The 18,464-nt window shown below is 37.5% G+C and overlaps 1 protein-coding gene across 1 annotated transcript in view; it reads left to right on the top strand.

Annotated features, from left to right (window-relative positions):
- COL19A1 (collagen type XIX alpha 1 chain) overlaps positions 1-18,464 on the top strand; it is a 346,749-nt gene that overhangs the window by 195,719 nt on the left and 132,566 nt on the right. Inside the window, exon 16 of the mRNA XM_047102603.1 lies at positions 574-627. Coding sequence (XP_046958559.1) covers positions 574-627 — 54 coding nt within the window. The remainder of the gene's footprint in view (positions 1-573; positions 628-18,464) is intronic.

Genomic DNA, 18,464 nt, shown 5'->3' with positions numbered 1-18,464 from the left:
GGGATTCCCTGGGCCTTTTTTATAACCTGAAAAAAAGATTATTTTTCTGCCTCTTGATAAGCTGTGAGAAAGTGTTAAATAATGTCTGTGATACTAAAAATTAAATGCTATGAAGAGACATATGTTGAAGCCAACATCATAACCATGTGTTTTCTCAGAGGATACTTACATAGCTACTCTCAACGAAAAGTGTGGCTGTATTTATAGAGTTCAAATATAGAAAGAGACTTTTTTTCCCTGCTTGAAAATATTGTTACTACTTATTTATGGTAGTTCGGTGAAACATAGTTCTGACCATATGGGAGTCTTTATTGAAGTGAACACTGGTCTCACACCTGATTTGGAATCGCCTTTTTTTTTTTCTTTTCTGAAGTTAACTCCAAAGATAAGCCAGTCGCCGAAGAACTTACCATTTTTAATATATTACAGAGTCTAACTTTGGAAAAACTCAAATCATTTAAAAAGATTTGCTTAATCAATAAAGTAGGTATTAATTTTCACAGCATGCTTTGTGAGGCAACTGTACTTGAAACCGTCTATTAACATGTGTTCTTCACCCCCACCCCACACCAGGGTTCCCTGGGGATACAAGGCCCACAAGGTCCACCTGGAAAAGAAGGTCAGAGGGTAAGTAAACTTGGAACAACTGGCAGCCATTACTGTCTCAGGGCTCACTTATTTCCGAACATTAATAAAAATAAACCCAAAATATAGCAAGCAGATGGGCCTAAGAAGAGTATTAACTATCCAAAGGCTGAAATTTGAGATTTTGACAGAGCCTTTACAATCCAGAAAGTTCTATATATTTTTAAGATTGGCAGCACAAATGTAGAGACATAGTTTAGGTGAAATGAATTAACCGTAATTTGATCTAGGACACGTTGGTCATACTTTGGAGTTTTGAGTTAAGCTGATGTTTGCAGAGTTAAGTTGACGAGTATCTTTGTGGAGTTCCAGCCTGTTCATGAATTCTGTGAGGATTGTGGATATTAACTACAGTCTTTAGCCGAATTAAATTATTGACATTAGTGATGCATTGTAATTCTTCTTTCATTACTGTTTACTGCCTTTGAGATAAAATGTGTAGTAAGTGAATAAATTGTACTTGAAATAGTTAGTCTTATCTTCCTCCAGTAAAGGGACCCCCTGCAGTGATAATGGGTCAGGCTCAGTTGAATATTTTCAGCAGTGGGATACCCCATTCTTATGGCTTATTGTTATTACCATTTTCAAATCATTTTAAAGTCTCAAAACATTTTATGTGTGCTTGCTCATACAATTATTATTATTAACTTTGTTACCTTATTTATGAGGACTGTATGACTCAGAGAGTTTAGGTGACTTGCCTAAAGTCAAAGAGCTAATAAAAAGTAGAACCAGGACTGGATTTGGGGGCTTTTGATTCTAAATCCCATGTTCTCTTTTACTGTCCCAGCATATTAACCCCAAATCTCTTTTTTAGTCATTTTTTATTTGTTATTTCCAGTCTGCCCTCTGGCAAATAAGTCATTTGCCTCAAGTATTAGAGTCCTTCAAATATTTGGGAACCAGTGGTATATTTTACCAAGGTTTAGCTTTTATCAGGTCAATAAAATCCCATTTCTCTTAACTCTTTCTTTTATGTGGATTCCTAACTCCTAACACACTGATAATAATTCCCAGAAAATACTCATGGACTTTCTGGATGTATCAGGAATGGGACTGAACTTGTGTGGTCTTATTTAGGGCAGAGCAAAATGTGGCAAGTATGCCCGGTACTATTGACCATATACTTCTACTGGAGTTTAAGATTGAGACGATGCTTCTGTGTATTTTTTTTAAACTAACTCCTTCTACTAGAGTGGCTTTGTTCCTTTGTTTTTGTTTTTTATATTTTTTGGTGGGACAATTAAGATTTGATTTGGGAAAAAATCAAAATTAAAAAATTCTGTGTCTAGATTTTATGCCCAATGGCTAGTTTAGTAAACACAAAAAGGCTTATTAGTAAATTTTGATGGCTAAGAAAATAAAAGGACAACTTTTGGGAGTAATGGCTAAGATTTATGGGTTACCTATAATGTGCTAAATGCTTCATCTTATTTCATTATTTATTTCTCACAATAGCTCTAGGAAGTATAAAATGCTATCACCCTTATAGAGAAACTAAGGTTTTAAACAACTCAGATAGGATACATGGCTAATAAGTGGAATTATGCTGATATTTAAAAATTATTTATAAAGTAGCATACTTGAGTTCTACTCCCAACACCTATATATACAATTATAGTTTCCCCTTCGGATCTCCAGCCCCTCTCTATTCAGGAGTTCATTAATCCATCTGATGAAAGTTTTAAGTAGTCCTAGGGAGAAAAATAAAAAAATTATTTCTCTAGATCTGGGCTTTTGAGTCTGCCTTAAGCGTTTAAACCACTGGGAGCAGAGGGCTAAATGAAATGACCTTGTGATGTTAATTTTTAAGCTTCTTTTCCTGTTTTCTCACATAATGGCCAAGATGTCTAACTGCATCTAGGACCATGTTTCTGAGTTATTTTCTATGTTCAGTATCCAGGGGACATTTTCCTTCTAACCTCTCTCCTTTCTTGGAAACTGAGTGATAAATTATACCCCCCTAGTTAATATACAGAATATATAGGAACTCAAGCACCTCAACAGCAAACCCCTAGTAACACAATTTAAAAATGGGCAAAGAACCTGACTTAGACATTTCTCAAAATAAGACATACAAATGGCCAACATGTACATTAAAAGTTGCCAAATATCACTAATAATCAGGGAATGCAAATCAAAACCGTAACGAGCTATCACCTCACACCTGTTAGAATGGCTATTATCAGAAACACAAGAGATAAGAAGTGTTGGTAAGGATGCAGAGAAAAGGGAACCCTAGTGCACTGTTGGTAGGAATGTAAATTGGGACAGCCACTGTAGAAAAGAGCATGGAGGTTTCTTAAAATTAAAAATAGAACTACCTAATGACCCAGCAATTACACTTCTGGGTATCTATCCAAAGGAAATAAAACCAGCAATTCAAGGAAATATTTGCACTCCCATGATATGCAAACAACTTAAACATGTGTTGACAGGTGAATGGATAAAGAAAATGTGATCACACACACACACACACACACACACGTGTGCACATAATGGAATATTATTCAGTCTTTAAAAAGGAGGAAATCCTGTCATTTGTAATAACATGGATGAATATGGAGGACATTATGCTAAGTGAGTTAAGCCAGATACACAGAAAGACAAATACTGCATGTTCTCACTTATATGTCTAAATCCAAAAATGTCAGATTCATATAAACAGAGGTAGAATGGTGGTTACCAGAGGCTAGGATGAGGGAGCTAGGGAAGATGTTGGTCAAAGTGTATAGCTTTAGTTATGCAAGGTAAATAACTTCTGGAGATCTAATGTACAACAAAGAGACTATAATTAATATTGTATACTTGAAATTTGCTAAAAGGTTAGATCTTATGTGTTTTTACCACAAGAAAAAAAAAAGGGTAATTATCTGTGAGGTGATGGATATGTTAATTAGCTTAATTGTGGCGAATAGTTCACAATTTAGATCAGATCATCAAGTTGTATGCCTTAACTATATATAATTTTTCCAACTGTAGCTCAATGAAGTAGAAAAATAATAAGCAGATTTAGTTTCAATACCCAAAAATGTATACTCTGTAGGTTGTTTGAAATGGAAATTATGGAGCTAGGTGGGTGAGGTGAGGTCTAAGGCATTATGTTTGAATTATTCTTCCCATGGCAGAGTTGTCTGTGTGCATGGTAAGTACATTTGACATGAGATCCATCTTCTTAACAAATTTTTAATTGGACAGTGATATCGCACTTTTGATTTATACAAACATGTGGTCAGTTTGAAGTTCCCTCTCTTTTATTTTAATGAAAACTTCTGCCAAGTCAGATTTTCATCCATCCTGTTGTTGTTCGGTTGCCTTTTTGAATTGCAGAGTAGGAATTGATCTTTGTCCTTATTACATTTTATCTTCTGAATTTTGGTCTCGAATGTCATTCTATTAGTTTTCTTTCCAATGAAATAGCTCCCAGCTTTATATCACCTTAAAATTTGATAAACCTATCCTCTAAGTCTTCATGCAAATCTTTAATAAATCCTGAACAGAACAGAAGCTGACAAGTTCACATAACACCGGCAATGGCTGCCATCTTGATTATCATTGATGTTCTTGTGGCATGATAATTAAATCATGTACAAATACATTCAACTCTACCTCTTTCCCACCCACAATTCTTAATTTGGCTTGTAAGATAATTATGAGAGCTTTTGTCAGATACTTGCTGAAATGAAAAACAATATTCAAATGAGGCTTTTAAAAAATAATAATGCTTCAAATTAAAATTGTACCCTATCAAAGCTTACATTTCAGAGGAAGGTGTGTTAAAGAATAAATTAAACTTATGTATTCTTTGTGATAATTATGGAGGAACATATTCAAATTATAAAGTTCAATCACTACCTTATGCAGATTTACTCCATTTATAAATATGTATAGTCCCAATAACTTAATATTACTTTTCTTTTATCTTCTATCAAGAGTAACGTGTCAGAAACTGAAGAATGTAATAGAATTTTATGGATACCGTTAGGCATGGCTTGTCATTATTACTGCTGCCTTTCACAAGTGCCGTATTTATTGAGGAAAATAGCTGGAACAGATATTGGCATTATCCACATTTACAAATTATTATTTCCAAATACACTCCACAACTTACGCTGCTTTGAAGCTACTTAAAATGGAAGCAAATTAAAGAAATGACCATTCTTACATATTTGCAGTTAGGTCCATCTTAGTGCTACCATTTCTTCTCTGCTCAAGAGTTAGGTAGCACTCAGCTCTTTTAGAGATACTAATGTACTTGTATGTGTATGTGTGTGTATGCATACACACATACTTACATACACATGTTCTACAAACAGAGACCATTTTCCCACTTCACTGATGCTTGCAATAGAAAACAACAGAAAAATCTATGAATTTAAATTTATTTTTTGATGATGCATTGTCAACAAAACTCTTATATTTTGCTTATGGGTGTTTGACCAGGAAGGAATTGGTTGTCATTAAGTTAATTGCAATGGCATATAAAATATGTGGCCAGTCTTATACACTTTACTTTTGGGCATAAATGTCTTTAATGAAAGTAGAACATTTAATTTTAAACAAATAATTGACTTGTTGGTTTTCCTCAATGGTTAAATAGCTAATAGCTTCTACTCTACCAATATCTCACAGTTATCGTTAGTTTCAAATATAGATGTCACATACTTTGAAAAATATCAAACATCATTGAAACATGTTAATATTACTATTATTATTTTTATTAAACCATACAGATTCTGATTGATAAATTCCTTTTCTTTTTCTCTTTAACCCTTTGTGTACAGTTTTCTGTAAGCACAATAAGAACACTGGTTTCTCTCCAAGTACCACACCAAAATCTGTTTCAAATGTTTATTAATTCATTTTAATCTTTTCACTGTCTTTTAAGCTGCTAAATCTTAGATTATGAAGTGTTCATTTAATAAAATATAGTCGCAGGATGCTTCTTGTACTTAAAAGCTTCTCTTAACCTCAGCAATGTTTGGTGGCAATATATATCTGAGATTTATAGTTTTTTTTTTTCTTAACCTCCTGAGTTTCTTCTTTGAATCTGTCATATGCCATTATATATCTATTTTTTACTTTGTAATCTTTATGAAGTCTTAGAAGTAAAAAATTTGGCTGCCACATTTTTAAGTCTCACATCCTTTATAGATTAACACAGTTTTAAAAATTCAACTAATGCTTAGCATTGACCCTAAACCTAAGATGACAGTATGTCAGAGAGAAGTAAGGGAGAACAGCATGGAGGCCAAGAGGATGTTCAGCCCTGGTGAGGTCAGAGAAGGGCCAGGATAGGGTACCAGGATACTGCAGGGCCAAAAAGTCAACAGAAGAGCATTTCAGAATGCATGGAAGGTTGAGTAGGATTAAAATTTGGAACAAAGTCAGAGGAAAGATGTTGGATAAAAGAAGAGGTGGCTGGAATTGGTGCCAGCTGAGAGAGAAGTTTCAGTTGAATAATTGAGAGAGTGTTAGAAATAAAAATTGCAAGAAAGGTGTAAAAGGGGGTGAATTTTGAGGAAGGAGAGGCACCAATAGGGAATCCGATAGAGAGATAAAGACAAGAACTGAATGGAAGCCCAGAAAAGTATCTCAGTGAAAAGAGTATTTCAGACAACTAAGCATGTTTATAGAAGTTCACATGATATATCTCAAAAGAACTCACATTTATAAAAATTCCCTCTAAGATGTAGATTCCTACAGAATTTCCTAATATTCTTAATAGCACCTCCCAAAACATAAAAAATTACTGTTTTAATGTAACCTTGGATTTTTCCATTTTAATCACATTAAGTGCATGTCTGAATAGTCATCTCACGGTTGGCATGAAACTACCATGGACTTTTTTAAAGAAATCACTCTAGGTCTCTGAAAAAAACATTTTGTTGGTGAGTCAGCTAGTTGCTGCCCCAAATAGAGGTTGTTTGGTTGGACCAAGATGACACCTCACTCTTTCATTTTTTATTGCTGGGTTCTAATTTTGAGCCTGAACAGAAATTTTATGGTAAAAAAAAAAAAATTTTTTTTAGGGTAGCTTATTCTACAGTGCTAATTTCAGAGCCATAGAATTACCTCATAGTTCCAATGACGTGAGTTCAGGGCCTGGTAGAAACCACTAACAATAGTCTGTAGTTGAGATTAAATTATTTTACATGGGCTTGAATTTTAGGGAGGAGCCTTATAGAGAAAAGAATGAATAATGATGAATTTTCAGCTTCAGAAAGTAATTTAGTTGCACATGAAGATGAGAGAGAAATATAAGATTGTCTTCTTATCTCTATGTATTGAAACTGACACTGACCTTTAAAATGTACAATGAGTGTATCCATAATTCTGCTCACTCACTAATGCTATTGCTGGTTTCCTTGTACCAAGAATTTGAATTGCTATAAGGAAAAAGTCAACTTTTTTTAAAATAATTGTTTTAATTCTGGTCCTAGGTAGAACATAAATATAGGGGGAGAAAATCACCTTTTTTGGCTTGGATCCATTTATAAATATGTAAATATACATATTGTAAATAACATCTTAGAGGTTCTGCATTCTACAACTAATGTTTCATGTTTGTTGCACATGTTTTAAACTTCCTGGCTATACAAATGACATCTTTTTCCATTTACTTCCTATGAAATTTCTTAAGGATATCTTCTTAAGGATTACCTTGAGAGTTTCCAAGAAATACCATTTTAGATCCTATATGACATTTTTAGATGCGTGACTGGGAAATTGTATACCTAGGGGTTCCAAGGGCTATGTAACTTTTCCCCAACATCTTACTCGGATGTACAAAACCAAATATGAAACTTAGAGGATAAAAATGATCAAATTTACATTTATCCTTGCATTTCTTATATTTTAAATTTATTTATTTATTTATTTTGAGAGAGAAAGAGACAGAGAATGCTAGCAGGGGAGGTGGGGAGAGAGAGTGAATCCCAACAAGGCTGTCAACACAGAGCCCGACTCAGGGCTTGAACTCATGACATGCTCACAAACCATGTTCATTGAGCATGAGATCATGACCTGAGCCAAAATCAAGAGTCAGACACTTAACCAACTGAGCCACTCAGGCAACCCTATCCCTGTGTTTCTATTTGCAGAGCTCCAGAGTAGACTTTGGGGAACCATCACCATTGTTTCAGTACCTGATACTACTCTCTGTGTCGTTATTTGTTGTCTTTCTAGAAACTCACTTACCATTTAGAATTATCTAGTTATCCCCTATTTACCTATAAGGCTATTAAAATTAATATTTATAGGAGGTCAATATTATATAATTGAGAAAACTCTTAACTGAGTTAAAATAGCCACCTAGAGAGAAAAAAATATACTGTAATACAAATTCTACCATATAAAAATCGTATGATGGTTTGCTTTCATTTATATTCTTTTGGTCTGAAGTACCATTTCTACTAGGAATATAAAGCATTCAAACATTATAAATATCTGTATCTTTATATATCTTATGTACAGATTTTGTACATTTATAATCTGACTTTATTCAGTTCTTTTTTATGTGCTTTGAGTGTTATATGTTATATGTGTGTATAAATAAGTAAATATAAGTCATCTATATGCTTTCATCATTTTATACCCTATTTCAGAGATTGTGGGAAATCAGTATAGAATATACTAGCATAGTAGTCTTCTTACCTTTATTATATGATACATTTCTAGTAGCAAAAGTGTATCATTTATTACTTTGCATATTAATTTCCTCTGCTTGTCCTGACTGATGAAGTCCCAATAGCATGTAACTTCATCAACTGATCATATAATAAGGTACGATTTAGTGATTGTGAGATTTCCTAATATTGTCCGTTAGAAGCTCCTCAAGATACAGAATCAGAATTTCAGAGAACTTTGATAAAGAAGTTCAAGGAATGACATTGGTCTGTTTTATCTGAAAATTTGTACTTCACAATTTTCTCCCAGTGTTGTGCCACTCAGATATTCCTGCTTACTCCAGTTTGGTCTGGTGTCCACCAAAACTGCATCAAATATAGTTGCTAAAGCAATGGAGTAAGGCAAGAAGAAGAGAAAGAGGCTAACATATGTTAATGTCAAACAAATGCTTACAAAGAGGTAGTTGTGTAGCACCGACAGGACTCCTCTACTTTTGCCTCACACTCTGACTAGTGGGAAAGATAAAGAAACAAGACTTTGGGGGTATAGGGAAGATGGCGGCGTAGGAGGACGCTGGGCTCACCGCGCGTCCTGCTGATCACTTAGATTCCACCTACACCTGCCTAAATAACCCAGAAAACCGCCAGAGGATTAGCAGAACGGAGTCGCCAGACCCAAGCGCAGACGAGAGGCCCACAGAAGAGGGTAGGAAGGGCGGCGAGGTGGTGCGCGCTCCACGGACTGGCGGGAGGGAGCCGGGGTGGAGGGGCGGCTCGCTGGCCAAGCAGAGTCCCTGAGTCTGGCTTGCAAAAGCGGAGGGGCCTGATGGACTGTGTTCCAACAGCAAGCGCGACTTAGCGTCTGGGAGGTCATAAGTTAACAGCTCTGCTCAGAAAGCGGGAAGGCTGGAGGACAAAGGGAGGGAGAGCTGCTGAGCCCCCGGACGACAGAGCTCAGTTTGGTGGGGAATAAAGGCGCTCGCCAGTGCCATCTCCCCCGCCCATCCCCCAGCCAAAATCCCAAAGGGAACCGGTTCCTGCCAGGGAAATTGCTCGCTCCGCGCAAACACCCAACTCTGTGCTTCTGCGGAGCCAAACCTCCGGCAGCGGATCTGACTCCCTCCGGCTGCCACAGGGCCCCTCCTGAAGTGGATCACCTAAGGAGAAGCGAGCTAAGCCTGCCCCCCTGCCGCCGTGCACCTTGCCTACCCACCCCAGCTAATACGCCAGATCCCCAGCATCACAAGCCTGGCAGTGTGCAAGTAGCCCAGACGGGCCACACCACCCCACAGTGAATCCCGCCGCTAGGAGAGGGGAAGAGAAGGCACACACCAGTCTGACTGTGGCGCCAGCCGTGGGCTGGGGGCAGACATCAGGTGGGACTGCGGCCCCGCCCACCAACTCCAGTTATACACCACAGCACAGGGGAAGTGCCCTGCAGGCCCTCACCACACCAGGGACTATCCAAAATGACCAAGCGGAAGAATTCCCCTCAGAAGAATCTCCAGGAAATAACAACAGCTAATGAGCTGATCAAAAAGGATTTAAATAATATAACAGAAAGTGAATTTAGAATAATAGTCATAAAATTAATCGCTGGGCTGGAAAACAGCATACAGGACAGCAGAGAATCTCTTGCTACAGAGATCAAGGGACTAAGGAACAGTCACAAGGAGCTGAAAAACGCTTTAAATGAAATGCAAAACAAAATGGAAACCACCACGGCTCGGATGGAAGAGGCAGAGGAGAGAATAGGTGAACTAGAAGATAAAGTTATGGAAAAAGAGGAAGCTGAGAAAAAGAGAGATAAAAAAATCCAGGAGTATGAGGGGAAAATTAGAGAACTAAGTGATACACTAAAAAGAAATAATATATGCATAATTGGTATCCCAGAGGAGGAAGAGAGAGGGAAAGGTGCTGAAGGGGTACTTGAAGAAATAATAGCTGAGAACTTCCCTGAACTGGGGAAGGAAAAAGGCATTGAAATCCAAGAGGCACAGAGAACTCCCCTCAGACGTAACTTGAATCGATCTTCTGCACGACATATCATAGTGAAACTGGCAAAATACAAGGATAAAGAGAAAATTCTGAAAGCAGCAAGGGGTAAACGTGCCCTCACATATAAAGGGAGACCTATAAGACTCGTGACTGATCTCTCTTTTGAAACTTGGCAGGCCAGAAAGAATTGGCACGAGATTTTCAGGGTGCTAGACAGCAAAAATATGCAGCCGAGAATCCTTTATCCAGCAAGTCTGTCATTTAGAATAGAAGGAGAGATAAAGGTCTTCCCAAACAAACAAAAACTGAAGGAATTTGTCACCACTAAACCAGCCCTACAAGAGATCCTAAGGGGGACCCTGTGAGACAAAGTACCAGAGACATCACTACAAGCATAAAACATACAGACATCACAATGACTCTAAACCCGTATCTTTCTATAATAACACTGAATGTAAATGGATTAAATGCGCCAACCAAAAGACATAGGGTATCAGAATGGATAACAAAACAAGACCCATCTATTTGCTGTCTACAAGAGACTCATTTTAGACCTGAGGACACCTTTAGATTCAGAGTGAGGGGATGGAGTACTATCCATCATGCTACTGGAAGCCAAAAGAAAGCTGGAGTAGCCATACTTATATCAGACAAACTAGACTTTAAATTAAAGACTGTAACAAGAGATGAAGAAGGACATTATATAATAGTTACAGGGTCTATCCATCAGGAAGAGCTAACAATTATAAATGTCTATGCGCCGAATACCGGAGCCCCCAAGTATATAAAACAATTACTCATAGACAGAAGCAACCTTATTGATAAGAATGTGGTAATTGCAGGGGACTTTAACACCCCACTTACAGAAATGGATAGATCATCTAGACACACGGTCAATAAAGAAACAAGGGCCCTGAATGAGACACTGGATCAGATGGACTTGACAGATATATTTAGAACTCTGCATCCCAAAGCAACAGAATATACTTTCTTCTCGAGTGCACATGGAACATTCTCCAAGATAGATCATATACTGGGTCACAAAACAGCCCTTCATAAGTTTACAAGAATTGAAATTATACCATGCATACTTTCAGACCACAATGCTATGAAGCTTGAAATCAACCACAGGAAAAAGTCTGGAAAACCTCCAAAAGCATGGAGGTTAAAGAACACCCTACTAACGAATGAGTGGGTCAACCAGGCAATTAGAGAAGAAATCAAAAAATATATGGAAACAAACGAAAATGAAAATACAACAATCCAAACGCTTTGGGACGCAGCGAAGGCAGTCCTGAGAGGAAAATACATTGCAATCCAGGCCTATCTCAAGAAACAAGAAAAATCCCAAATACAAAATCTAACAGCACACCTAAAGGAAATAGAAGCAGAACAGCAAAGACAGCCTAAACCCAGCAGAAGAAGAGAAATAATAAAGATCAGAGCAGAAATAAACAATAGAGAATCTAAAAAAACTGTAGAGCAGATCAACGAAACCAAGAGTTGGTTTTTTGAAAAAATAAACAAAATTGACAAACCTCTAGCCAGGCTTCTCAAAAAGAAAAGGGAGATGACCCAAATAGATAAAATCATGAATGAAAATGGAATTATTACAACCAATCCCTCAGAGATACAAACAATTATCAGGGAATACTATGCAAAATTATATGCCAACAAATTGGACAACCTGGAAGAAATGGACAAATTCCTGAACACCCACACTCTTCCAAAACTCAATCAGGAGGAAAGAGAAAGCTTGAACAGACCCATAACCAGCGAAGAAATTGAATCGGTTATCAAAACCTCCCAACAAATAAGAGTCCAGGACCAGATGGCTTCCCAGGGGAGTTCTACCAGACGTTTAAAGCAGAGATCATACCTATCCTTCTCAAGCTATTCCAAGAAATAGAAAGGGAAGGAAAACTTCCAGACTCATTCTATGAAGCCAGTATTACTTTGATTCCTAAACCAGACAGAGACCCAGTAAAAAAAGAGAACTACAGGCCAATATCCCTGATGAATATGGATGCCAAAATTCTCAATAAGATACTAGCAAATCGAATTCAACAGCATATAAAAAGAATTATTCACCATGATCAAGTGGGATTCATTCCTGGGATGCAGGGCTGGTTCAACATTCACAAATCAATCAACGTGATACATCACATTAACAAAAAAAAAAGAGAAGAACCATATGATCCTGTCAATCGATGCAGAAAAGGCCTTTGACAAAATCCAGCACCCTTTCTTAATAAAGACCCTCGAGAAAGTCGGGATAGAAGGAACATACTTAAAGATCATAAAAGCCATTTATGAAAAGCCCACAGCTAACATCATCCTCAACGGGGAAAAACTGAGAGCTTTTTCCCTGAGATCAGGAACACGACAGGGATGCCCGCTCTGACCGCTGTTGTTTAACATAGTGCTGGAAGTTCTAGCATCAGCAATCAGACAACAAAAGGAAATCAAAGGCATCAAAGTTGGCAAAGATGAAGTCAAGCTTTCGCTTTTTGCAGATGACATGATATTATACATGGAAAATCCGATAGACTCCACCAAAAGTCTGCTAGAACTGATACATGAATTCAGCAAAGTTGCAGGATACAAAATCAATGTACAGAAATCAGTTGCATTCTTATACACTAACAACGAAGCAACAGAAAGACAAATAAAGAAACTGATCCCATTCACAATTGCACCAAGAAGCATAAAATACCTAGGAATAAATCTAACCAAAGATGTAAAGGATCTGTATGCTGAAAACTATAGAAAGCTTATGAAGGTAATTGAAGAAGATTTAAAGAAATGGAAAGACATTCCCTGCTCATGGATTGGAAAAATAAATATTGTCAAAATGTCAATACTACCCAAAGCTATCTACACATTCAATGCAATCCCAATCAAAATTGCACCAGCATTCTTCTCAAAACTAGAACAAGCAATCCTAAAATTCATATGGAATCACAAAAGGCCCCGAATAGCCAAAGGAATTTTGAAGAAGAAGACCAAAGCAGGAGGCATCACAATCCCAGACTTTAGCCTCTACTACAAAGCTGTCATCATCAAGACAGCATGGTATTGGCACAAAAACAGACACACAGACCAATGGAATAGAATAGAAACCCCAGAACTAGACCCACAAACGTATGGCCAACTCATCTTTGACAAAGCAGGAAAGAACATCCAATGGAAAAAAGACAGCCTCTTTAACAAATGGTGCTGGGAGAACTGGACAGCAACATGCAGAAGGTTGAAACTAGACCACTTTCTCACACCATTTACAAAAATAAACTCAAAATGGATAAAGGACCTAAATGTGAGACAGGAAACCATCAAAACCTTAGAGGAGAAAGCAGGAAAAGACCTCTCTGACCTCAGCCGTAGCAATCTCTTACTCGACACATCCCCAAAGGCAAGGGAATTAAAAGCAAAAGTGAATTACTGGGACCTTATGAAGATAAAAAGCTTCTGCACAGCAAAGGAAACAACCAACAAAACTAAAAGGCAACCAACGGAATGGGAAAAGATATTTGCAAATGACATATCGGACAAAGGGCTAGTATCTAAAATCTATAAAGAGCTCACCAAACTCCACACCCGAAAAACAAATAACCCAGTGAAGAAATGGGCAGAAAACATGAATAGACACTTCTCTAAAGAAGACATCCAGATGGCCAACAGGCACATGAAAAGATGTTCAGCGTCGCTCCTTATCAGGGAAATACAAATCAAAACCACACTCAGGTATCACCTCACGCCAGTCAGAGTGGCCAAAATGAACAAATCAGGAGACTATAGATGCTGGAGAGGATGTGGAGAAACGGGAACCCTCTTGCACTGTTGGTGGGAATGCAAATTGGTGCAGCCGCTCTGGAAAGCAGTGTGGAGGTTCCTCAGAAAATTAAAAATAGACCTACCCTATGACCCAGCAATAGCACTGCTAGGAATCTACCCAAGGGATACAGGAGTGCTGATGCATAGGGGCACTTGTACCCCAATGTTCATAGCAGCACTGTCAACAATAGCCAAATTATGGAAAGAGCCTAAATGTCCATCAACTGATGAATGGATAAAGAAATTGTGGTATATATACACAATGGAATACTACGTGGCAATGAGAAAAAATGAAATATGGCCTTTTGTAGCAACGTGGATGGAACTGGAGAGTGTAATGCTAAGTGAAATAAGCCATACAGAGAAAGACAGATACCATATGGTTTCACTCTTATGTGGACCCTGAGAAACTCAACAGGAACCCATGGGGGAGGGGAAGGAAAAAAAAAAAAAGGACGTTAGAGTGGGAGAGAGCCAAAGCATAAGAGACTGTTAAAAACTGAGAATAAACTGAGGGTTGATGGGGGGTGGGAGGGAGGGGAGGGTGTGAGATGGGTATTGAGGAGGGCACCTTTTGGGATGAGCACTGGGTGTTGTATGGAAACCAATTTGTCAATAAATTTCATATATATATAAAATAAAAAAAAAGAACAAGACTTTGGGAGACTTCTAGCTCAGTCTTATTAGAAACAGGTGAAAAAAGACATAGTATGAAATGTAGCCCAGACATTATGAGAACAGGCCACCCCTTAGATCAGTATCACAGCTAGTTAATGACTGTAATGGACAGTGGTCCATTGTGGTAAACTTCACTCTAATTAATGAGTCTCTACAGTGCACTTGAAGCAGAAGATTTCACAAAGTGCTCTGGGACAGCTATAACAAGAAAAAGAGATTGTAACCAACGGTTTAATTCCAGTAATACCCATATAGGTCGTTAAACCACAGCAAGCTGAGGTCCTTATTCATTTAAATAAAGGGCCAAATGACACCATTTGTATTGTAACAGAATAGCTTTATCAGCTGTTATTTGGATTAATAAAGAGAAATGTTTCATATTTTGTAAACAGAGTGCTGATTCTGAATGGCTTATTTATTTATGTGAATACACCCAAGAACTGGTCTCTGCTGCGTAAGTAGCCCGACAACTTATGGGGCCTCCTTTAAACTGGAGACACATCTCCCTGAGGCCCATAGAGACAGGAAGCTGCTTCAGTGTATGGGCCTGGGGCCATTTCAGGGACATCCGGTTGTCAGATTTTAGAGCTGAAAGAGAACAATGGTGTTATTCCAGTCCACCAGATAATGAAACTGATGTCCAGAAACATTCAATAATTCTACAAGACTTCAGGCCATTAATCTCTTTATTCCGTATAATAAGAAGCCCTTACTGTCTGTTTTGTTGTTCCAATCCAAAACCCGGATTTCCATGTCTTTAAAATGGAGAATATTGAGAATTTGACCAAAGCCATGTATTTTTCTCATTAAGGCCACACATTATAAGGGACAACTGTAGAGAGGTAAGTTGGTCCTTTTCTGGTCTCTACACATTGTAAAGAGTACACATTTTGTGCCTGTGCCCTGTTTATCCTGCACCAACAGCTGGGAACAAGCACTGCTGCTCAGTGGGGATCTGGGGAACAGAGCTGTTCTGTTTCCAGCTGTGGGACTGGATTAACTTGTGACTTCCGGCAAATCGTTCAAGATTCTAATCTAAATTTATCTGTTTCATCAGAATTTAGCCCTCAGGTATGTTCTGAGATTAAGTCAGGAGCACTTTGAATGCAGTCTAGTGACAGGTGTTCTATGAAAGAATCTTATAAATATTAACTACTTAGTCATAGAAACACTTAAAGAGAATGGAAAAGGAGAAGGCACTTTCCTCCAAAGTGACAGTATGCTAATATTCCTGCATCAGTATTGTTCAGAACATCACACTGAATGTGTTAGTAGCTATTTGGTACATTTACCACTGGGAATGTCAAGTACAGAGTTATTTATCCATTTGGCATGCAGTGAATATATATGAAGGCAACTGCCAAAAGCAAGAATTAATCACAAGTTATTAATCAATTTGGGAAATATAAACATATAAGTTTCAGAAAGGCAAAACACTTGGAACATGAAACATTTTTATGGCCTAATGACTTTGAAAGCCAGCATTATTTTTATAATAAACAATACAAGACCTCAACTTTGTAAAACTCAAAATACTATTTTGAGTTACCTTAGGTGATAGCACAGATTCTGAAACCAAGCTTAAATTTATAGCACTTTAGTTTTCTCAGTATGTTGTGTTTCACTTTTCAGGGGAGCAGTAGAGACATTGCAAAATAAATGTGACGCAACAATTCTAAGAAAGTTGGAAATTTCTCTTTTATGGAATATAAGCAAATGGTACAGTACTCTTATTTCTAAATATCTGGCATAACACTATTCAGAGTAGTTCTTGAATTTTCTAGAAATAACTTAGAACTGACTTTTCCTAATTTTCCTTAAAAACCAGTAAACTTGTACTTGGATATTTTTTTCATGAATAGTTATAGATACATTTGACATCTATTTGACATTTTTAACTTGTTCAGCGAATCACATACATGCAATGTACATGTATATATCTGTGTTTTTATTGTACTTTTAAAATTTGTAACAGTACACAACATATGCTGTGACCACTATGTTGTTATTTGTCATTTGTAATTCAAAAATAACTAAACTATGCACACCTGAACACTAGCAAGGAGCATTTTTAATATTTTCAATGTCAGAGATATTAATATCTAAAAGTACATTTAATGCCACTATGTTGTTATTTGTCATTTGTAATTCAAAAATAACTAAACTATGCACACCTGAACACTAGCAAGGAGCATTTTTAGTATTTTCAATGTCAGAGATATTAATATCTAAAAGTACATTTAATGCCTCATATGCACATAAAATTCAGTAATATAAACACACACCATTTATATGCATTCAATAATAATAATATTATATTCATTAATAATGCCACTTAAGAACATTAACTCCAGGGTGCCTGAGTAGCTCGGTCAGTTAAGTGTCTGACTCTTGATTTCAGCTCAGGTCATGATCTCACAATTTGTGGGATTGAACCCTGCGTCAGGCTCTGCATTGACAGTGTGGAGCCTGCTTAGGATTCTCTCTGTCTGTCTCTCTGCCCCTCCCCTGCACATACTCACTCCCTCTCTCTCATTCTCAAAATAAATACATTTTTAAAAACTTAAAAAAAATAGCATTAACCCCAGAAAATATCATGAAAAGAGCAAAATACCATCGAAGAAAACAGTGCCATACTTTCTGCCATACTGAAGCCTGTCACTGCACACTCTCTGTTGGCCATGTGTTTTATACAATGTTCCACACCTTTTCAAAAAACACTTTAATAGCATGCATTTAAATCATGTTTAAATTTAAATTAAACACTTCAATTGTGTACTTATTTGATCATGTTTATAGTTTATCTTTAAGAGAATTTGAAGGTCTTATAAATACAGCCTAACGAAAATCTGTACACTGAGAGGAAAAGACAAGAGCTAATTAACAAAAAGTTAGAAAAGGAAGAAAATAGTGAGAATGCCTATTTTGAGAGAAGCAACTGCATTTTGAACGAAAACCTCTCTGAGAAATCTGAAAGCCTATTTTATTTACTCAAGAAACATTCGAGTGCCTGTTTTATGTGAGGTACCATGGAAGTTGACTTCAGTCAGGTTTCCCTAAAAGGAGAATCTAAGATGGAGTTCTTGGGTAACTGATTTTCAGAAGAGACCTGTAAGAGTGAGGGAAGCGGAAAAAGGAAGAAGAAGACCACAGGCAAAAATGTGATTTCAGAAGTCTACTCTTAGCCAGACCCCGCCAGGTATCCTGGAGCCCAGAGAATTTATCCCTACATTCGAGTATGGGGTGAGGCTTGGATACCCACCGACCACACTAGGTGGGGAGAGGGGCAGGAACTTCTGAGGTACCTCCAGGCAAGGCAGTTCCTGTAGACTAAGGCAAACCTCTGGAGAAGAGCACAGACTGAAGCCATTAGCAGCCAGCATCCGTGGTAGCTGGGCACCAACTCTGCCACCACCTACATCTGTACCAGAGGTGGAATAAACATCATCCTTAACATTACCAGTGCAGGGCCCTTCATGGTTTTTGAAGAGAAGGGAAGACATGATGAAAATGCTGATTAATAATAACCTCACCATGAGAGAGAGACAGATAGAGAGTGTGAATGTGTGTGTTTTATATTGGAGCAAGTGATAGAACTATTTTTTTAGTCTGATCAATAAGTAATAAAAGGCTAAACTCAGGTGATGCTTATAAAAATAATGTGAAATGACCAGATGGGAC

This window comes from Lynx rufus, unplaced genomic scaffold, assembly GCF_022079265.1.
Source record: "Lynx rufus isolate CCGP_SWC_20201006 ecotype Redwood Valley unplaced genomic scaffold, mLynRuf1.p SCAF_6, whole genome shotgun sequence".
Classification (NCBI taxonomy): Eukaryota; Metazoa; Chordata; class Mammalia; order Carnivora; family Felidae; genus Lynx; species Lynx rufus.
This window is presented reverse-complemented; position numbering and strand designations above follow the sequence as displayed.